General features: G+C 39.8%; 1 protein-coding gene and 1 long non-coding RNA gene across 5 annotated transcripts in view; one reads left to right on the top strand and one right to left on the bottom strand.

The window, feature by feature from the left end:
* The window catches only part of PPP2R5E (protein phosphatase 2 regulatory subunit B'epsilon), a 75,069-nt gene extending 55,525 nt beyond the window's left edge, over positions 1–19,544 (bottom strand). Inside the window, exons 1-2 of one of the 3 annotated variants that reach the window (XM_049828843.1) lie at positions 19,159–19,544; positions 16,128–16,291 (exon numbers count right to left, since the gene is read on the bottom strand). In XM_049828843.1, the coding sequence (XP_049684800.1) occupies positions 16,128–16,284 (157 nt within the window). In that variant the 5' untranslated portion in view covers positions 16,285–16,291; positions 19,159–19,544. The remainder of the gene's footprint in view (positions 1–16,127; positions 16,292–19,158) is intronic. The other 2 variants (XM_049828841.1, XM_049828842.1) reach the window with 2 other exon arrangements.
* Positions 19,545–20,035: 491 nt separating this feature from the next.
* LOC126050682 (uncharacterized) lies at positions 20,036–21,763 on the top strand. Of its 2 annotated transcripts, XR_007509617.1 has the most exons (3): positions 20,036–20,171; positions 20,786–21,130; positions 21,421–21,763. It is a non-coding gene; the product is annotated as an uncharacterized LOC126050682 (long non-coding RNA). The 2 variants fall into 2 exon arrangements; XR_007509616.1 differs by having other exon boundaries at positions 20,036–21,130.
* The last annotated feature ends 2,130 nt before the right edge of the window (positions 21,764–23,893 follow it).

Raw genomic sequence — 23,893 nt, 5'->3', positions numbered from 1 at the left:
TAGAAATGAATTAGAAGTTCATATTCCCTGCTTAAATTAACTACCCTGGTCCTGAGCCATGGCTTCCTTAAGCCTTTTCTCTATGTTTAGTTACGGAGCACAAGAGCTTCATGCAATTTCTTTATCTCCCCTCTCCACCTGCCAAAAGGAAAAACAAAAAACACTGGGGTAGCTCATTTCATCCATCCCATACAGCATCTCACAGGTCAGAAATGACATGGCTAAAGAGTGTTTACACTCCGGCTTGGCAACAAGGCAAGAAACCAGGGCAGCTCCCAGGACTATCCAACTTGCAGAGGAGGTAAATGCAGAGATGAGGAATGTGCAGATGAAGAAAGCTTCCCCTTTTGGGCCATACGCGGAGCTTGCAGGCACCCAGTAGAAATTCAAGCCCAGTCCTACCACTTTGCTTCTGGCCACCTTATGGTGCTCCAAAAGGCTGAAGCACAAAATAAACTCTTTCGGTAAATTTTCAGAGTATTATAGCTTAGAAAAACATTAATAGCAGCAGATACACCAAGCTTCCTGAAAACTTCAGAAGATAATGTTCCACAGCTTTCAGCTTAACTTACATAATCAGAAACAGTATTGCTCCCTTTGAAAATGAAAGCCAAAATGTTGCATAAAGTGACATAATTTACAAAAAAAAAAATTGTAAGACAGGTGGGAAGAGAAAAAAGGGCTTGGGGTTGGATGGTTTTTCCCCTCACATCAACACTAGCAAAATATTTGTAGCTGAACTCTTTTTTTTTCTTTTCTTTATTCAACACGAACAGCAAATTACATCCAGACAGTAAGTACACTGTTAAACCAAAACTTCTCTGTCAAATTTTTCCCAGCAATTCTTCCAGTCATTAAATGGTTTTTAGGCAAACCTACTAAACAGCTGCTTAATATTTTCAACTAGTTTTGGTCCAGGTAGCATCTGCCAACCTCTTAGCTACATTTAGTATCCTCCCACAGTTGAAGCCTAACAGACTTCTCTATTGAGACTTAAATCAGCAGCCTCTTTGTCTCCATGCAACTGCTCTTTTACTGAAAATGGTATGGCAGCACAGGAAGCACAATATGAATTTAAGCAGTGAAGCTGGTAGAAAACTTCTCGTTGTCTAAAAGGAAAAAAATGCAAATTCCCACTTACTTCCTCACTGGAAAAAATAAAAATGCAGGCCCTCCCTCCCTACAGCCACATGGATGCTATCACAATGGCATATGCAGGTGCAAAATCGACATTTCAGTATTCAGATTCACTTGCTGCCTTGCTAGCCAGTTCCCATCCCTCCCAGGGAATGGATTAGATGGAATAATTTTTAAGGGCAAGTAGTAGACAAGGACCAAATTGCTTTACATGGTATCTTTTTTTTCCATAAAGGAATTCTCTACTCAAGTAAATAAGCTTCCCTGCAATTTTTATCTCCTCACAGGATTCTCAGAAGTTTTACAAATATAGAATGCTGAAATTCCACACTAACTTCTTCCTTCTGTTTAGTATTGTAAGAATGTTGGATTTTCAATGTTATGCATGTTCCTAACCATTTGTAAGAACAACAAACATTAGGACTGATGCACCAGATTTACTGATTGCTGATCATCTTCTAAGATACAAAACCAGGAATATTTGTGTTTAACATCAACTACTTAGAAAAAAAAAAAAAATAGAAGTATTGGTGGTGTTTGAACCCAGGCTTGCTATGTAGTGTGGCTCCACTAACAAAAAACTGTACTGTGCAAGTTTGCCATTTAACATGATCACTATCCCCACCCTGCAAACCCTAAGACCTTGTAAAATCAGATTATCTGTCACTAGGTGAAATGAAAAATCCATCGTCCCTTGACAAATGGTACCTAATACCTTAGTATTAGACAAACACAGAAACCTGACCTTTGCAGCTTCCTTTATTTAACTATCTCCAATTGCTGTCAGTTACCAAAACATACAAAAGCAACAGCAACATCTGGAAAGAAAAATATTCAGCTGTATTTGCATCTAACACTTCAATACTCAACTAATAAAACACTCTACCTGAAATTTACACACAAAAATAGTGGATTTTAATAAAGCCTGTTTGGGGTTAATTAAAAAAAAAAAAATATTCTGAAATTTTGATAGCTGATTGTTGATGACTAGGTCTTCCCTATTCTCCTACTTGAAAAATGCATAGTTTATCAAGTCCATCAAAATACACACACCCCAACAGCACCAGCAATTTTGTTAAAGGGTCACATTTTGCCTATTAATACATGTACGCTACAGGCAATTTTTTTCAAAAGTTTTTCTCCTCCATTTCTCTAATTAAGCAATCACAACAGAAGCTCTTTGTGTAATCCTTAACAAAACCAGCACACCAAATTGTCAAAAACACTACTAACCAATACCAGGAGACGCACTCATTCTTCCAAGAACAGACCTCTGAACACACGTGTGCACACACACACCCCCCTTGAACCCACAGCTGCATTTGTTTCAGATTAATGCATCCACTCAATCTCAAGCGGCCAGTGCTAAGAAACATGCACTCTAGTTTCTACCTTAGTCATGCATACAAAGGGAAACATTGTTAAGTTCAACTTGACACAATAACCATAAATAATCAAAAGAAAATGAATCAATTCCTTCCCCTTAACACTGTAGATGATTTAAGATTAGCCAGCTGATAAATTCCATCTTTAATTTTATCATATTTCCAGATATGAAACTCTATAAAACTTCTTTGTTACTTATTATTTGTTCATTCCATAGGAATGAAAATGAGTAGTATTTAATGTTCTCAACCAGTCATTTCTTCTGTTATTTGCCAAAATCTATCAATACTGACCTCAGAAATTGATTTAATCTTCCCAAACTTTATACCCTTAGATTCTAGATTCTATCTATCACACTATATTCTTCCCTATATTCCAAAGATGTAGTTCTGTAGGAGATAAGGTGGATTAAAGACATATTGAGGATTATAGATTATGCAGTTAGAACACAGGCAAGTATTTCAAACAGCTGACCCTACAGAAAGGAATCACATTCTGTTCTCAAGATGATACACAAAAATAGAAAGCACATTCCACTAGGAAAATATTTACTTAATAATTTATCATTTAAGAACTACTACTGTACAAATTAAAGTACAAAGACAGCATATTAAAATCAATGTGAAGATATATATGCAATGGTTATAATACAGCTTCAATTTCGACTGTGACTGGATTTACAAAGTTTACTCTATTCCAGCATGAATCACACTTCTGTTTTCCCCGGAAGTACTATGTTTAAAACCAATTCCAATTTTTTTGGATAGGAGAGGCTGAGAACACACAATACTGCCAAAAAGTCTAGAAATAAAAGGATAAAAATCTCGAAGTATCCAAATGGAAAGAAATGCCGGTGAGATATAAGAATCAATTTAGCCCAGACATTAATAACTTCCTTAATGATCTATATGATTAAAATAGCATATAGATAACATCTTCCGAGGATATTAAATAGGGGACTTTCAGTAGCAGTGAAGTCAGAAATAATACAAAGGAACCTAAGCAAATTCCTTACATGGCCAGAAAAGAAAGTGAAATTCAGTTTGGAAAAACACCAACTAATACATCTGGGAAAAAAAATCCCAAATATAGATATTCAGTATGGACAAGAAACCTGGGAAACAACAATGCAGAAAAGCTGCATTAACCACAAATGCGGCATGAGCTCGAAAGAGGGGGAGGCACTGTCTATCTAGCCACTGAATCCAGGAATAGTGGGGGGGGGAGGCTGAATACCTCCCTTTCACCCTTGTGACTCCTCTCCTAAAACGAAGGGCACACGGGTGGGCACTCTATTCAACCATCTTTGCTGCAGGTCTGGACACCAGATAGGTCCTGTTGCTTGAGACATTTAAAACTACATGGGCAAAAATATTATCAAATATTGAATGCTTTATCTAAAAAGACTAACTGTAAGGAAAAAACTGTCTGCGCTTTATTATTGTATGTTACGTGTTCTTGTAGAGCTTTTCCATTATATTTGAAATATCATGAGTTTTTAATCCAGAAGTGTAATACTTATCCAAAAACAAGTAAACATGAAAATACATTCATTTCCAAACCATTTGGTTTTTATTGACCATGAAGTTTTGGCACATTTCACCACAAGTGAAATAACTCTGAAGATGTTGGCTCTCAAATGAATTTTTGCTGTAGTGTAATGCCTGTTCATGCTAGGATCAACTGTGCAAAACAAGGGGAGACCAACGATGCCCTCACGTCAAATGAGGTCACCTCAGAATCTATTCTGAAGGGCATGTCAATCCTCCTCTGTGCAAAATCCTTGATTAAGAAAGTTTCTGCAACAGGAATGACTGCTCCTTACCAAGCAGGAAATAAAAGAAACTTGCTTAGAGTACTTCAAAACCTGCTTCTAGCCACTTACATCTGTTTCTAGATATTATGACACTCTTCATTAGGAGAATATCCTGAAAACTTAAGAAAAATACTTTTACATTGCTAAAATAAATTAGAATCTCTCCAATTCCTTTACGCTCTCTCAGAACTAGCTCAGAAAAATATACAGAAATTCTAAGAATTACTTGGGTTTCACAGGGTGGGGGTATTTTTTCTTTTGTAGAAGGGCTGCTTTGGGGTGGGGATCTCCCCCCCAAGTGTGTTAATTGGAAGAATCTACCCCACTTGTGATTTAGAGATACCTGAAACAAACCTTAAACTTGGCCCTTCTTGCCCATGCAGCAAGGTGCTCCAAATGCTGTTCGTTGAACTTGACTGTGTGCATTATGGATGTGGTAGTTTAGGGAAAGGACACTGAAAGAACAGGAAGAGGAACAGACTTGTCCTGGGAAATTCAACACATTTATCCTGCCTTTGGAATTTCCTAGTATTTGGAGACGACAAAATATTGAGATATTCTGACAAGATCACTGACTCTGTGGTTGTCTTTTTCTTAAAAGACTGCATCTTTTTTATTTATTATTTGGGCCATTTGTTTGTTCTTCCTGAAATTAAGGATGAGTGAGAAATTTCACTCCATGACCTGAAATTTCACAGTTAATGGGAGGCTGGGGTAAACATAACCTCAAGCATTTTGTTCCTTTCTCCTTCCTTGCCAGGACTCCTTTTGACTCATCGCAATGAAGTGTCTAGAATTTTTCCAGGAGCCTTTTCACTGCCTACGAACCCACAACATAGATCCCATTTGCTCATTTCTCTAATATTAAAGGACTCACTGCAGTTCTTTTTACTTGTGGCTAACAAGATCTAATCTGGCAGCTCAGATGATATTCTAAAGCAGTTTACAGCAATGGACACTTTTGGGGGGATTACAGCATCCAAAATACAGGCTAGCAACCACCTTGATATGCTGTCTCTTCCTCGAAGTGCATCTAAAAAGCCCTGCATCCCAGGCTTCCCCCACATACCTAACAGGTCTGCTCCCATACCTTTGCCATCCAACATATCCCGAGACAATTGCACTGCTCTTCCAAGAGCCAAAGCCAGGTGCCAGAACTTCAGCCACAATCTCTGTCACTTAAGACGGACAATTCTGGAGCTACTCTTCTCAGAACCTATAACCTAATAACTACTTCCCTTCATCATCCTTTCTACTCCTAGAAGGGCAAACTAGAGTGTCTTTTAATCTTGAGTAACATACCTGTTAAGGTCTAGGTTTTGCCAAAAGCATATACAGATTTCTACTACTATCCTCTATTAGAGGCAAATCACAGCAGGGGCTATTTTTTCTCCCTCTTTGCCTTGCCTTTTCACCCTTTTTGCACTTTTAAAAGATGAGTAGAAATTTCAACCACTGCAGTTTCTTAGTATTGATAGGGAAGGAGGTTCCGTTTCTTCTAATAATAAGCAGGAAGGGGGAAAAAAGAAAACAAAACAAAACAAAAACAGGAGAGTGCGTGGAGGAGAAAGGACAAGGAAAATTATTGAAGGAATAACAGAAAGGGAAGACTGTCTTGCAGTAAGGACTGATTACTGCAACAGAGGCAGGATAGAGCTGGCATGCTCTTCACAGGGTGGATCTCCATTCTGACAGGTCTAGTCTTGTCTCCAGAAGTGCAGACAAACAACCTGTGTAATACACTGATGGAGCTTAAGAAGATAAACAGACTTTTTTTTTTTCTTTATAAATACAGCTAATTTTATTATATTGAGATTTTCAATAACCTCTGCAATCCACTCCACCTGGAGTGCTTGTTTTTACATGTATGAGTGAGTTTTATCACCCTCTTGTGGAAAAATAAGTGAATTGTATCCATCAGAGGCTACAGGAAGAAGTAGTAAGTGGGAGTAAGGAAGGCAGTGATAAAGAACAAGCAAAGAAGAAAAAAGAAGTATGGGCTGGGTGGAATAAAGGGAAAAGTGAAGGAAAACCAAGATGACTAGTAACACAGTACCACCTCAACTTCTTCAGAAAGCTATGCCAAAAATGTTATTTGAAAACACCAAAAGATAACAAGCTGCCAAATTCACTCTCCCTTGGTAACACTGACAACATTCAACAAGTTATGTTCTCTACAGTGATTCAAGTACCGTCTCAGCTGTAATCACCATCTTTTGCACCTTTGTTTTCACAGAGATGGGAAATCATATTCTCTAGAAACAGTTTTGAACAGTTAACCTTGTGTGAAACCAGAAAACACTTTATAAATAGACTGCATGTAACATCTATGCCCCGCTATTGGAACGTGAAAGTGGAGACTGCAAGAAAAACTAAAGGAAGTTTATGCATTCACATTACATCCTACCAGGTAACAAAGCAAAATAAGAATATTTAATTCCTCTAAAATCTGGAATCATCCTTTCTTCAGTTTCTGACCATCCCCAATATCCATTTGTAATATGAGAAATTTAACTTGCAGTAGTCTTCCTTCACAACATAATCAATATGACAATATATTCAAAACCTTGAAAGCAACAAAAAAAATTCACTGCCACTTGCATTTTAAAACTTGAAAATTCAAGTTTAGTACAAGCACACACAAAAAAGAAGCCTATTAAACTAAACTCATGACATTGCAAAGAGGCACCGAAATCACTAACAACAAAAGGCCAGCTCGGATCAGGTAAATATCACAAGCATGGTGAAAAAATAAGAGATCTCGCACAATGTAGCCCTAAAACTTTCTGAAAATCTTCCAGAAATCCCACAGAAAACTACAGACCACATCCAACAGAAACCAGTTATTTCTTCTTAATGACACTAAACATTTTTTCTGATGCTCCTCAAAAAGAGTTAGAAACCCATTACAAACAACAATTAGAATGACAGATCTTCTTAACCTCATTATAAAAGAATACCTAAAGAAACACTTCCCTCCCATTACACAAACTATGTTTATACCTAGCTACTATTCACAATGAAAAGGATAAAATGGGTAACTATGCAAGTTATATTTATTTCACTGTTTCAATCAAAATCTGACAGTAAAGTACTTCTCCAGACAACATACAATTTCAGCTTAACATTCTTCATGAAGATATCTGATTTTTCCGAATAAAAATTACTGTATCTGAGTACTTAACCATTATCTCCAACTGGGGGGTCAAGTCCTAAAACTAATACTTTTTACCAGTAGGTACACACAGTTATCTGCATTTATTCATCACCTGCGACACCACTGATGATTTACTTTAGTTTCTGCAAATACTCATCAAGTAAGGAAGGCTAAGTCTGTGACTCAAGTTTTGCAGCTGCTAAATCTTTTCAAATTCATAAAAATCTTCAAAAAAACCCTAATTATGCACAAACTTTTATAATCAGAATAACAAACTGCTTGCCTCCAACTCTCATAGCTTTGTCGGTTCTGTAGTCCAACATTAAGTTATTAGAACAAGCTCTTCAGATCAGGAAACACAAGAAATTACTGTTACAGAAGAGCTAGCAATATGTCCAATGATGTTCAACAGACTTTACAGCAACCTGCTATTCTATTTTTTTCTTTTAGGAAGCTACCCTGAAAAGATCCCTTTCACTTTCTCACCTTCTGCCAGTTTAACCAGGTACATCAACTCTGTTATATTGTGTTCCTTCACCGCCCCAGACTCTTGCAGGTGCTAGGGGGAGGACCATGCACTTCACACGCAAAGAAAATACCACAGTTAAGAACCTGTCATACGAATCGGAAAGGAAAAAATAGTGGTAAAAAATAATAAAGGGCATAAATGCAAAGTAATTATTTTTTATAAAAATGTATTAATAAAACATCATGAAATATTAAAGTGTTTTAAAATAAAATTATTATATTGCATACTTTGTTTTCAAGCAGTACAACTTAATATAATACAGTTAATATCAGACATACTGTGACTTGAAGAATAAACTTGGTACAGGAGATTGAAAAAATATATTGTTATATTAAACAAATCTAAGAATATATACGTTTTCAAAATTATACACTCATCACTATTGATTAGAAAAACCTACTGGTGAAAAACCTTCCATTACTGTAAATCATTATTACTCCTGATCAAACCTGATTCCCCTTGTAGCTTGACTTTAAGACTGTTCAAAACATACAATTTTTTCAATCAAATGCAACAACTAAGGGCACAAAAGTATTTTACACTGGTTCTTTGGACAGCTGCCTTTTCTTTTGAAAACGCTTGATAAAGATACTCAGACTGTAGCTGCAGCAGGGTTTTTTTACATTTTTTTTTTTTTTTTTTTTTTCCAAGCAGAAAGCCACACACACGGAACCATCAATCCTATGTAAAAGTTCACCACTGTTTTAGTTCTGCTGAATTAACTGAGAGGAGACAGGATCAAGCACATCACTAAAATTAGGAGGAGGTGATATGTTTTTAACAATCTCATTTACATTGTGGCCCCACAGACACTTGTCTCAGCACAGATGAGAGGCAGTGCACAGCGATGTACGCTTGGAAACTTCTAAGAAGCTTTGCCACCAGAAAATACCCTCATGTAACTGCACCTGCAAGACTGACACTTAGAACCAGCAAGGCTTCAAACTAAGATAAACCCTGCTATGTCTTTCTGAAAGAAGACTCCAGTATTTTTCTAACAGATTTTCCTTAACTTTTATAAAGGAATGTGCCCCCATTTGCCCAACTGGACAGATTACACAGTCCCACCACTAATCCATAAATGCCCAACCCTACCAAAACTCATCGAACTCAGCGAGTCCTCTCGTCTGTTACTCCTAAGGATTTTTGCTTGATTGAGCCAAAGAAACAGTAATAACTTGAATAAAAAAACCCTGTAGGTGAAAGGAAGTTACCCTGAATCTAAAAATAGTTTTCTGTCCTCCTCCCACTCCCCAGAAAGCATAAATGAAAGTGCTCTTTTCTCGGGGAGGCAGTAGCTTACAACGGATGAACGTGAAGAAACTGCTTCCTTACACAAGTAGTATCCCATTATAAGTACTGAATTTTAAAAACAGAACAGAAAATTAAATAAGCTCAAAACCTAAACTTTATGTATGACATTAAATATATATAACATTTATATACACAGATACATATTATACACAGTTAACATACACAAACACAGGTTTTATAAATACACACATAATTCCAGAGATACGGAAAATGCACCTTTCACAACAGTAAAGCTCCATATCATAATCAATTATAAAGGCAGCACCATACTTCAGCAATCACATATACTATATAGAAATAATTGCATGGCTAAACCAGAAGTTATATTTGTCAAAGGTACTTTGGGAAAGGAATATAAAGGAGGTACTTATTACAGAAACAGGAGGTTCTATTACAGACCCATAGGGTTACACTTGGACACAGAAAAGAAAATTGTAATATTATTAGAGAAATAAATAATACTGAGAAACATATTATAGAGACATACCGTACAAATACAGACTGAAAAAGTTTCTGATGATGCTAAAGTCTGAACTTTAGTTCCTGCAGAAATTTATCAATATTTTAGACTCAATCTTGTGAAGAGTGCAGAAATACATTTTACACAGTGATTACAAGTTACTTCACTTTAAAAATAAATAGAAAACTTAAGAGAAAAAAGAAAAGGAAGAGGTGGGAATGATCATCATTTAACATTTCCAGAAGGTAGACTGAGAAATTCCAGAAGTAAAACAATTACACTGAAGGCTTCAGGTTAAAAGAGCAAAACAAAATAAAACGCCACCCCCTCCAACAAACAAAAAAACACCACCTTGATGGCTATGGGAAAATCACCAGACCTAAAGAGACTTAGAAATAAATAAAGGCAACTGAATGGAAACATTAGAAGATCAGGGCTAAGCTGACAGAATTTCTCACCAACTGCAGTTTCCCTAATACACTGTTAAGATAAGGAAGTATTCTTTTACTGTGATCTTAACTTCAAGTCAGCATTTCTACACACGCATGTTCTCTACAAATGTAACTCTACAAAACTACACTCCAAATGTGGGAGACAATAACAAGCGGAGAAAAATTCAAAACAGACAGAATGTGATTAGCATATGGCCCTTTCTAAACACCATCAAACAAACACTTTTTAGAAGCAACCAGAAACCTTTCAGATTATTGGAAAGAATTATCCTACAACCGCCAGATGTTGAAAAAATTAAAAAGAAAGTTAGGTATACATTCAAAAAACAACTACCAAGAGCATAAGAGAAAGTGAAGAAATTAATTACGTATGACAAGGACCTCATACATCTTAAGAAAAAATAATAAATAGGCTAAGTCTTTCTCCATTTTGGGATTGTGGCCCTATTCCCAAATCTTACACAGAGATGACCCATTATGTCTAGATTTATTTCAAACAGAATGGGCACTAAATTCCTGAAAATAGTTGCAGGACTGATGCTTGATTCACCATTATGTACAGCACAAACCAAGTTCCAGCACTTCTTCCATACAATGAATTAGGAGTCCTGGGATCTATTTCCAATTATGGAAATAAAGCAAAATTTTATTTTGAAAAGTCATAACCACTATGACCCTACATTTCTGTTTATAAATTAGGAGAAAGTATTTAGTTTAGGTATATTATTGATATCGGTAAAGCATTCCAAATTTCACAAATGGACAGTAGCACAGAAAAGACAGGCAGCCAACCCCCATGGAAGTCAACAGAAAATAGAAGCTATATCTTTCTTCTTCCACAACTCAAATCATAAGTATTTCCCATATGTACAGTTCTGAAGGCAGAAGGCAGTATTCATAAGTCTGAAAAAGCCAGACTTTTTTATGACAAAGGAGATTTAAAAAAAAAAACATCAAAAGTAACTCTATTTGAAAAAGAAGGTGCACATCTTGCAGTTCTCACTTAGTCAAGAGTCTTTTGGAGTTGGTAGGATTTTTTTACTATTTAGGAACTTCAGCATTTGACCTATAGATAGGATTCGTAAGAAAAGCTTGTAATAAAACCTCAACTATAGGGAAATAATATGATGATCAAAAGCAAACAGCAAGTGAAAAGAGATTTTCCCTTTTTGACTATGCAATGCTCTTTTGTTGCCACTACAGCAATTCTTTAATGCCATGGAAACTATCTGATAAATGTACTAGAAACTCAATAAATTTCATAATATTGAGGTAGCAAAGCAATTGGTATTGTTGACAGAGAACTTCTGTTCTGCATGCCTATCTTAAGGAAGAAAAATTATCTAAAAATAAAAATAATACTTTGAGCTGTTTTCAACAAAAATATACAATAGTTTCAGAAAACCTGAAAGTAAACTACACTAAATATATTAGATCATTGGAAAATGCGGGAGGATGATAGGAAAAAAAAGCCACACCTTGAAATTACAAAAATGGGATACACTGATTTAAAATTTAACAGTCTTAGTTTTGGATGGCTTGCTTTACCTAACTTATGTATTTTTAATGAGGTTGAGGGGGATGGGAAGAATACTGTGAATTACATGCAAGTTTTCTGTCCAATTTCTCAAGATGCTAAACACGTTTTCATAAGGCATATGATCTTTTTAGTCATCTATATGTATGTCTTCACCTTCTGGACACTCCCCCACCATTACAGACACTGGCAGAAAAATAAATGAACTTCCCCTCCCCCTTTTACAGGCAATACTGAAACTGCTCTGTTTTCACGTGTCCAGTACTACAAAATACTTTTTTCCAACCAATTATTTTCTAACATTGCACTCCTACCAATCTACCTCTAGAGACTTCTAAGTAAAAAGAGTATCCATGCAAAATGAAAGTAAAATAAGCCTCCCATAAATAATACACCTATCCAATGCACACACAATACTATCTTCCTCTACAGAACAAGCATGATTTGAGGCATGCCACAAACTGGGTTAACAAACTTGAGCTGGGTTTGACTGAAGCACAGAGGTGGAAGTACTCATTCCCAGAAAAGGGCCCTTCACCAGGACCGCTCTGCCACAAACCAGTTATCTAGGGGACCTGCCAGCCCTGATGATACCAACAGTCTCTTTAAAAGTAAAGCCAAAATCACAAGCTATAAGGCACTGCAAGATACACCAGGCAAGAGCATGCAAACGTTTAAAAATGCATGTGAGATTGAAACATATATATGAGTACGCGTATTGAAGATGCAGGATAATTGTATCACAACTTCCATATGCACTTCTGGTCCCATTTGTCTACACTTGAAACAAAGGAGAAAAGGCTGGTTTTAAAGTGTTATACTGAACATTAGTCATATTAAAAAAGATAACTCCAAATTAGATTTAGTCACAATGCAATAAATAAAAATATAATTAAATTATCAGAAAGGTTAAGTCTTTACTGTAGCAAACAGAGCAGCTTTTTGGCTTGTGGCTTTTGAAAGCCTAAACTTAGCCCAACAGAGCCACAGAAGACACATCTTAGTTCATAAATACATTAAATATTTGTTTACCAAAAGATACAATACACACACTTTTGTCAATTAAAAAACAAACAAACAAACAAAAAAAAAAACCAAACCAGTAACAACTTAATTTCTCTCTATATTTTTTTCTGGAATAAGCAATACTGAAAACTCCAGTTCTTCTTATTACATTTCCTAAATAGCGGGATACCCTTCAGACTTGTACATAGCATCAAAACATACTGTCTCTTCCATTTTTCTTTTCTTGAAGATTTTTATTACCAAATGAACAACAACAACACTGACTTATCTATCTGTTTTTGCAATACAGGCATGTATGTTCACAGAAGGCAACAGACTGCATTAAAACACTACCAAAACAAGCCATTTCACTATATATGACTCTGCCCCTAGGGAAAGGAATGAGAGCAGATAAGATGTGACAGATGTGTAGTCACGTCACTTAATACACTACTGGAAGGTGCTCAACTCATTATGGTGACAGGCATAGTATAAAAACTTGCAAAGAATGGACTAAGCATTTATCTAGTTTTCTGCATACATGATTCTTGTAATCAAAGAAGATACTGAAGTCCATAAAAGTGCTGTTTTGAGAGAAGGCAGCCTGCAAATGTCAGCATGCAATATAGCTATTAAAAAAAAAAAAAAAAAGAAGAAAAGAAGGGAGCATAGCATCTATGTTTTCATTAGCAAAGCCCCTCCATCATGAATATGAAATATCTCTAAGGTTGAATTCAAGGTCTGTCCTCTAAAAATTTCCTGTAATGAAATATTTCTGAAGATGTTTAATTAAACTTGAAATTTACCCAAAACAAGAAGTTTAAATAAACTTAGCAACTATAGATCTCCAAACTGATTTCATTTTTCTGAGACTTTAAAAAGCTATTTTGCTGAAACCTCTTCTCTGTTTTGGTTTGAAAGACCCAAACAATAAAGATAACATTGGAAATCTCATGGTCACTGGACTGAAGTAATAGGACTAGTCAGTTGTTTGAAGATAAGTGTAAACCTAAGAGTTTAAATAATTAGGACCTTCAGGCAGCTGGCCAAGAAAAGTATGCAAAATGCAGGAAAAAATTGTTTCCTCACTTCTTTCAGGATTAATAATCCCTAATGTTACAAATATAAATGTAGGTCAAGAATATTTCCAAACAGTTGCATGATTTTTAACTGCCAGTGTCCCTTCAGCAGGGACCAATACTACTGCTGTTTCAGATAGATTGTTAGGCCCAAATCCTGCAAATTTATCTGCACAGGTAGATCCCGGTGCCTCTGGGAATCCGCATTAAGTCAAAGAAGGAAAACTAACTCACAGGATCAGATTCTTAATTTGAAGCTCGACCACTGTAACTCATTATGACACTAATCATAAATGTCTCACCAACACTCTCTGCTCCCCATCTGTTTGTTTTATCTTATTATAGTTTTATATCTCAATCCACAGGACTAGCTACAGTAGTCAAATTAAGCACCTGCATATGCCTATGTTTCGACAAGACCAGGTCCTCCGACAAAGGCAACATTTTTCTTATGCCTGTGCACATGCCTAGCTTATTACCTGAATGGAACACACAAAAGAATTAAATAATTGTAACAATTTCTTCATTGATACAAATACAAATCTCAGTGGTTTCCAGTAATCTAGCCATTTAAGACAAAGGATAAGCTCCATTCGCCTTCTGAAGTGTAGCAACTAGTATTTTCAAAGGAAATGACCTGCATATCAAAAATGACCTGCAAAAGTATAAAACTGAGCTTTAGAATTATTTTAAAGGAGCATTTGTTTCTTTATCATACTGTCACAAAAAATGGGAAAAATTCATAAAACAATACCCATCACAGACTACAAAGTCAAATCCGCTGGCACCGACAGACCCTAAATTGAGAAATGCTGACGCAGGGGAGCATTCTGGTACGGTATTACTCCAGGTCTCCTGCTCTTCTACTCTCCTCTACACTTCCAAGTGGGTCACGGCCAGGCACAATGCAGTGGGGCTAGATGGACCTTTCTTTTGACCCAGTATGACCATTTGTGCATTCTTACAGGTATCCCACAGAAAGAAGCCCCACATATTTTAATGACAACTCCGCTAGAACTAATTCTAGAATCCTACTTTTAATTTAAGTAAAAGATACACGCTAAGGTGTGAGGTTTTGGGAGGGGTTGGTTTGTTTTGGGGGGGTTTTTTTTGCAACTTCTCTCTTCTTATGGAGAAGTGGGGTTAAGAACTAAACCAAAGTGCAATTACACATTTATGACATATTTCAATACTCTGATTAACAAATTTGTCAAACAGGTAGTAGAGGTAATGTGGGAAATATACTTGCCCACAAAGCAAATATGGGACAGACATAATATTAAACGTATTAATCTTGCTATTTCCCAGAATTATCAGCACCAGCCATGCTTATTTTCCCTACTTATAGCAGAAAAGAATAGCAATGAAAAAAAAATCCACAAAACTAAAAAAAAATTTGAGAATTCAGTGGAAAAGAAACACTTCTGAAAGGCGATTCCCCCTTTCTTACCAGACAGACATAATTCTGAGAGGTGCTTTTGGCCCCTGGATTTGTACCGAGATTCAGTGACAACGGATTTAGGGGAAGCATTCAAGATATTAGAGATATTGGCATCCTTTCAAGGGTATTATGCTGGATCACAGTTTTTTCTCCCAAATTAGAGGTTAAATCTGCCAGCAGAAACTCAACCAGAGCTGGGGTATGCAGGCTCTCAAAACAGTAGTGTCTTGCCTAAGACCTGCCTGGCAGCATCTTTCCTCTTGAGAGGCTACAGCTCATGGGACCTTTTGATTTCAAAACCCAACAGAAGCCAGGAGCTAGGAGCTACCCATTCACAAATAGTATGAGAGGGGGTCCCATGTCCCCACTAATACCTTGCTGTAGGGCATTCAAAATATGCCTGTGGGCTGCATTTGGCACCACTGCCACAGTTGCAGACCCACACATCAAGAAATTATACTAAAAACCAGCTTCCCTCTGCTTACAAGCCAATTTACCCTTACCAAAATTGTTGCTCATTTATATCAACTGTTGAGCATTCTCAAACTCAAATAACTCACACATAGCCTGAGCACCTTGAAAGTTCAAGTCATGGTACAGGTAAACATTAGCATTTAAAACTTTCAAAAGTATTGCAAACAATTACCACACCCTCAAGTCACAGATAAAATATTTTGTAGAGCTTAAATACATACATTTCTGGCATTTTGCTGGCAAAATTTCCCTGCAATTTCTGGCAATAAAATACTGCGAGTTTAGAAGCTGGCTGTAGAGTAAAATTGTTTTATTTATTAAAAATCATTCTTGATCTTACCTTTTAGCAGAGGCAGGGGAGTTAACTCGATAGGCTTGCCCTGAGACCTAAACTGGGAAGAGCTTTGTGACCTCTTCTGTCTGGCTTTTCTGACGGACTTCCGAGAAAATCCGTCTACTTTATCCACTGATGGAGGAGTAGTTGGTGCTGAGGACATATCCCTACTGAAGGAAAACAAATGTTACAAATATATTCCAAATGGATGAAATAGGTAAATATTAACCTAAATTTTCCAAAAATAATCTTCTTTCTGCACCACTCTCCTGCTGACAGTTCACCCAGACAGGCTGTTAAAAGAGCTACCCCACCAACATATGCACAAATTGTATGGAACAAACTTAATGGAACAGTGTAATAATTCTTCTCACTCACTTTTTTTATCTATGCCTCCCATTTGCCAAAAATCCTGCAGCAGGAAAAATTCAGACCTAATGCTGACATCATTATGTCAACAGAACTTCATACACCTGCAGACCTGACATAGGATTGTAGCCTTAAACTATGTATTCTTTGGGACGAAGTAATTTCAACTCATTCTGGAAGGGACCATGAGTGCTAAAGAACGGGTAAACAAAAAGGTACAAATGGTTTTTTTGGCATTAAAGTCATCAATATGCATAGGACACAAAAAATAGGACAGAAGAAAAATACAGTTTATTTGCCACACCTACACACAAGATTTTATAGAAATTTAAGAAAGTATAGCAAAAAGTACTGCTATGCTTCACAATTGCACTAACACTGACAAATTCCACATATTACTTCTTTATTCTCCATTTTAGAAATACGCAGTTATTTTCTTGTGAGTCTCTTTACACATAGTTATTCCACGTTCTGGCATTTCTGTAAGAATAGCAATGTGGTAGCCATAACTGTTCTAGGGGCATAAGCCAGACAAGCTTTGCAGGGAGAGGCAGAGAGCAAGAAAAGGTTTCTGCAAGCAAAAGTTTGTTTGTTTCCCAACCCTATCAGCTGGTCTAAGAAATAAGCATTGCTTCTTCCTATAAAACTTGCCTTGGTAGTACTCCTGTAGCTGATTCCATACAACTAAGAAATAGCTAAAGGAAACATTTAAACAGTGAATTAATCCATCCAGCTGTTGTATTTACTAGTCTTGTCCTGTCTGTTAAAAAGGCCCATCACATCTTGGTGAAATACATGAGTAATAGTTAAGGGAAACGAGATAGGAGGAACTTAGGCCTACATATTTCAAGCGGCTCTGTGTACAGTTAACTTCACCAGCATGTGCACCTCTACTGAAATCAACACAACTACCTGCATTAATAACACGATCATTAACAAGAGCAGCTCTGTTGATTTCAGTAAGGCTACACACTCGTGCAAAGTTAAGCATCGGCATAAGCATTTGCAGGATCAGGGTCTTAGAACATGTCCTTGGAAAGCATTACTCATCCTCAATGTCTGTTGACTTCAATTACCAAAGTGACTCGTACGCTAAAAGAAGTTGATTCCACAATATAGAGAACACTTTCGAGTGCTTATTTTATTAAAATATTTGGTTACTCATATGCTTCATAAATTATTAAATCCATTGAAACATGCTACTTGGGTCTGTCTTTTGTAAGAAAAGCTTTAGAAAGTATGATTTATTGCAACAGTGTAAACAAGTTTTGAAAAAACTATTTAATGGAAAATTACATATACGTGCACTAAACCTATCAAAAATGGAAGTATAAACTCCATAGCTTCTTCGAGGAAGCATGTGCAGCACCCAGAAGCTGAACTGTGCAGCTGGCATTACAATAATGAAAAAAACCTTATTCCATCTTTTTGATTTCTCCTGAGGCATTCTTTCACTACCAACTTATGCTTTCTAAATATAATTTACTATCAGCAACATGAACCTGCACCTTAAACTGCTCTTGTTTATCATCTGGGGGGGGGGGGGGGGGGGGGGGAATGCCACCACCACCAGGGCATTCAGGCCCCAGCCAAGATTAATAAATAAAAAGTCAGATAAACTGAAATAGAAGGGCCTGTACTTTGGCAACCCACTTCCAAGATTTCAACAGTCCGCCAAAAAAACATAAACACAAAGTTACCTGTTACATAAACCAAATTCTGGAAATATCAGCAAAAACATATTCTTAAAACCTGAACTGGTTGGCCCCATTTCATCTCATCAAAAAGATTCACCCCCTCATCACGTGCACCATTAAAGTGTAACCATTTCTGCAGAAATGTTTGCATGCTCTCTCAAAATTAAATTACCAAAAAATATAATAATAATATTAATGGACAGGGACTAAAGTAGATCACTTAAACTGCAGGATCATTGTGTCAGCAAGAAGCTTTACTGACACTTCTCTGCTGTAAATTTAGTAACAGTTTCCCTAACCTGCTTTATAAATTATTAAAATCTAATTCTAATTCAACAAGACTACATCCAGCCTAACAACCTTACAGTAAACACTGATCTTTTTTTCATCTCTCCAAATGAACATTCGCTCTCCTGAATACACTATCACAGTGAAACACACTGTTTCAACGAACAGTGGGGGGGTGGGGGGGGGGGAAGCCCGAGATTATTCATTGTGTGCGAGTGGGAAAGCTGCAACCCCAGCCGCTGCTTCTCGTTTCTTTCAGCAGGGGATCTTATTTTATTCCCGAAGTATTTTGGTAAATACGAAGCCACGCACATCAGATCTGCTGGTCCCCGCGGGGTGGGGGGGTTGTAATGCACGGAGAGGCGAGTGGACGTGAAAATACCGACGGATACCACCGGGGAAGGGAGCCAGCGGCTCGCTCCGCGCCCGGCGAAGCAGAGGTGTAATTAGCTGCCTCCCGCCTGCTGCTCTCGGCTGTCATTTCCAGAAGGGAAGCGGCGGAGCACCGCAGCTGGAACATGTCCTCCCCGCAGCCCCCCGCGCCTCCTCACCGCCGCCCGGCCGCCCCCCCCCCCCCCCCCCCCTTCCCCGCCTCGGCCCGCCCGCGCCTCCTCCCCGCACCGCCGCCGCCGCCTCGCCGCTCCCCCGCGGGCCGGCGCGGAGGGACGGAGGGATGGAGTTACCTTGACCCTCCTGGTAGAGAAGCCGGAGACGGGAGGGAGGCGGCGGCGGCGTGAGCCGGGCTTGGCGGAGCGCGGCCGATGCCTTGGCGGCGGCCCGAGTGTGGTACGCGCCGGGCTCGGTCCCTGCCGCGGCGGCGGCGGCGGCGGCGGCGCAGGAGCCTGTAGGCCTCGGCGGCGTTGGCGGCCTCCCCGGCGCAGGGCGGCGTTGGCGGCGGGTTCAGGAGCGGGCGGCTGCTCGGGCTCCGCTCAGTCCCATGCACTCGGCGCGGCCCCCTGCCTGCGATGGCTGCTGCCTCACTCACATTCCCGGCGGAGCCCGGCGGAGGGGGGGGGGGCCCTGAGGAGGAGGAGGAGGAGGAGGAGGAGGAGGAGGAGGAGGAGGAGGCGGCGGGGAGGGGGGGGGGAGGGTGGGGGCGCGAGGGGAGCCGAGTGCGGGCCGAGCCGAGGGGGAGCGGCGGGCGCGGTGCGGGCGGGCGGCCGGGAGCCGGGGCGGGGGGGGCTGGGGAGGGGGGGGGCAGGCCGGGCGGGCGGCGCGGCGGTGCTGCGAAGGGAGGGAAGGCCTCTTCCGCCGGCGGCCGGCTCAGGTGAGAGGGGGGGTCCCGGTGGGCGTCGGGGTCGCGCTCCGGCTCGCTCCTATTGTCACTCTCAGCGGGCTCCGGCCATGGCACTCACTCACTCACACACACTCACTCACTCACTCACAACCGAGAGTGCTGCCACCGCCCCCCCCGGCCCCGCGGCCCGCCCCCCGCGCCCGCCCACTGGAGCCTGCCGCCGGGACGCGCCGCCTCATTGGCGCCCGCCGCCGCCGCCGGGACAGCCGGGAAAGCGGAGCGTTGCCGGAGGAGGAGGAGGAGGAAGGGGAGGAGGAGGAGGAGGAGGCGGTGCCGGTGCCGGTGCCGGTCGGGGCTGCGGCGGCGGCGGCCGGCGGCTCGGCGGCGGCATCGCGCTTCTCATCCCTCTGCGAGCCGGACGAGCGCCGGCCGCCGCTAGAGCGAAGCCCGTCGGCTGAGGTAAAAAAAAAAAAAAAAACAAAAAAAAAACAAACCAAAAACGGCAATGCTGAGGTAAAACCCTGCTAATGCTGAGGTAAAGTCGCTGTCCCGCCGCGCCCGGCCCTCGTAAGGGGGTCCAGAGCCCCCTTCCCGGGGAAGGCCGCGGGCGGGAGGGGCCGGCCTGGCGGTGCGAGAGGCCGCGGGGCCGCCGGAGGGACCGAACGGCGTCAGGCAGGGCCCGCCGTTGCCTTGTTTTGCTCCGTAATGGGAGCCGGCAGGCAGTGGCTGACTTCTCGGCGGCAGGGTTTCTGCAGCCCTGCACCCCTTACCCTTGGGTTTCTTTAGCCAGTGCGCGATTGCTGTCTGAATCATTTTGCAAACCTCCCCCCCCCCCCCCTTTTTTTTTTTTTTTTTGTGTATTTATGTGCGTAGCGGCCAACACAACGAGTGCTTGTAGATGATATTGTTAAACATCATAAATTTTGTTTAAATGTATTTACTTGATGGCTTGGTGTTTGGTGGGGGTTTTGCTGTTGGGTTTGGGGTTTTTTCCCCCAAAATACAACTAATGGTATTAATGTGACTATTACGTTTGAAAATACTACCCACTGTTTCCCTTGTATTTCTGGCAGGAAAAAAAAAGAGTCACATGAGCAGCAGTCCTCCTGTGTTGATAGGACCAAAACCCTCTGAGGTACAGTCATTTTTTTAGCAAATGTGATCAAGGGCAGCTTGAGAGCTGGTTGCTTTTGATGGGTCAGTCACGTGCACCCCGTATGTGCAGGCAGTGAGTGCCTGAACCCTCTGAACATCACTAATCCTACAAAGGATACCTAGTTTTTGTCTCACTCAGCTTACCCTCCAGGTATGCGAGTACCAATGTTGACATAACAGAGGAGGTGGGACTGTGGCAGACTCGATTTAGAGTGATACAAGCTGTTGTGAAACTACTGTCAAAATTGCTAATTTTCAGCCAGGTAAGTTCTCTGGTCCAGCTCACATTGAGGAAGCTGGAACACTAGTTAAAATAAAAGCTCGTGGCTACTGAAGTATAACTGTAATGGACATGAGCAGTTTTGCCTCTCGTGTCTCAGTATGCCTCCTGCATAGCTTAAAAAATGTCTCCCCTAATTTTTTTTACCTATAGACTAAGCAATTCCCGCTCATTTCAATCCTTCCTTGTCTGTCACAGTTTTAAACCTCTTAAGATAATTATTTCTTCTCCCTGTGTTGTCTCAAAACCATTCACATCTTTTTTGAACTGCAGCACCCAAGACTGGACACAGTACTACAATTAAGGCCTCAACAGCGCCAGCATCTGCTGTCATGCCTGTCACAGACTACGTTCCTGTTTACACGTGCCAGTACAAATACTTTTGAGTCAGTATGATCTATTCACAATTTTGCTGACCTGTTTTACCCCCGCATCTGTTTCTGCTGACCCACCAAGCTGGTTATTTCTCCCTCAAGTAGACAGTAATGCTACTTAAGAAATTATTTACCACAGCAGCCCTAATGCTATCCCTTCATTTTTATTGCTGGACAGGTGGACAATCAAGCAGTCAAGACATCTTCTAAAATAAAATTTCACATGGTTTTAAGTCAGAAAACTGTAAATTTGTCATCCTTTGTAAATCGATTGCATTTCTCAGAAGAATTGTATTAAAAACAAAACTTAACTAAGATTGAACTGTGCCACGGTTACAGAATGGTTGTGTAACTGTAAATTCAGAAGAGAGATCTGTACATATTTGTAAATGTTTAAAACATTAAATTCACTTAAACCAAACCATCTGAAATAACCTAAATGCAGGCAAGGGTTGATAACAAAGAATGTAGGTCAGAAGGGTTATACCGATATAAGGTAAAATTTGGCAAAAACAAGGTAACTTCCTGGTGCCCCCATCAGTGAGGGACGGAACCTGCAGATGCACATGTTTTGCTTTGTTATTTTTATGTTCTTTAATTCTGTTAGTTGTGTTTGTCAGTGACATACTTTAATTCTCAGATTTATTCACTGTCCTGTGTACTGCTTTTGATCTGGATGAACAATGCAATGAGCAGCTCATAAAGTTATTGATGGCATACTCTGCAAAAGGGAAGTTCTAGCACAGTCCGATGGCTAGACTGGCTTTTTAGGTGAAGCTGAGCATGTCGTTTTATGTGGTTGTACTTTGGTCTTCCCAGTATTAAAAGAAATCCATCTTTGTAAAACACTAAAAATCTAAAACTGAAGCATGTGATGTGGGTATTAAAATAACTGCCATAGAAGTGATAAAAATCAAGACTACTGGTCCAAGTCCACTATCCTGTGCCCGCAGGGTTTTTTACTTTTCATTCTGTCTTTGTGTAATAGCTATAGACTTACTTCTTCAGTATAGCTGAACAAGGTGGTAAATAATGCGTTCAGCTAGTTTATTTCTTGGATGAAAAATGCGTCATGTGGTATGTTTGTCCATCTTGATCGTATAAAGCATTTTTATGACGTGTTTTATATCAGATAATGTTTATATGGTAACAATTCAAGAAAAATACAGGCTTTGTCAGTAAATAAACAGAAATCTTACCTTTTCTTTATCACTTGGCCAGCAAAGGTTACAGAGTTGGCTTCCCTTTTTTTCCCAGGTTGCTTTCTTTTTTCTACTTTGGTCTGTAAAGTCTCCATCTGTGAGGAGATTTGAGATCACAACATAAGATAGGAATCTTAAACTGCTAATTTTTCAAAGGGGCACTGTTACTTGTCCTTCTCCTATGCTCTGTTTAGTCTGTGTTTAGTCATATAGTCTATATGATTATGTGAATCCCAAGCAGAGATGGAGAAGAAATAAGTACTACAGCTGTTTTACATAGATGTGTATCTGTATCTATTTATATGTGTTTGTATAAATATATAACACCAGTTTGCAAGAAGGAGAAATTAACTGTCATCAGATCAAGTTCACATGATCGACTCCTCGCATACACGTGTGTAGGCATATGTATAAAAACATGCATGCATTCAATACCTGCAGCCCTTCCTGAAGATCCACAAGCAATAGTAAGTTATTTTGATCCGTGTTTCTCCACTGCTATCAAAGGCACGAGACAAGCTTATCCTTTTTAAAAGTTATACTGCCTTACTGTCCTACAAAAGGGATTTTTAAAAATAGCGTAGAAAGGAATTTCCAGGGCCAGCTCCTTACCAGTTAGGCACTGTCCTTTTTAGCACCTGAACAGTCAGAACAGCAGTCAAGAGTCCTCCAAAACAGAGATTTTGTTACCAGTGACTCAGATTTGTGCCACTTGATGTTTTTTTGTGTGACTGAAGTTCCACTATAGACCATCTGTTATGGCCACGCAGGCAGGAATACGGAGCTTGCATCCGCATTGGCATTCTGCTTTTTACATAGCAGCTTATCAAACAGGATTGCTACATAGATACCACTGTGGAAGTCCTGCTCCATTGAGTGATAAACACAAATAGATCTAGCTGGAGCTTGTAAATGTTTCACGTAGCACATCGTGACGCGTATTTGTCTACAGTAAGGGTCACGTAATGCTCCATAAAGGATCTCCTATATTGTCAAAGGGAGCATTATCAGGGGTACCATGGGATTAGTTCAGATATTGCCTGTTCCAATACTAGTAAGCAAGAAAAGACTTGATCTCCCCAGAGAACTAATTATTCAGACCAGCAGGAAAAAGACCAGAAAGAGAAAGTGGTATGGAGGAAGCAGCAGTGCTGTTTGAAGAGGCAAATC

The sequence above is a fragment of the Accipiter gentilis genome, chromosome 25 (assembly GCF_929443795.1).
Source record: "Accipiter gentilis chromosome 25, bAccGen1.1, whole genome shotgun sequence".
NCBI lineage: Eukaryota > Metazoa > Chordata > Aves > Accipitriformes > Accipitridae > Astur > Astur gentilis.
Note: the sequence above shows the minus strand (reverse complement) of the source record. Positions and strands in the feature narration are given on the sequence as shown.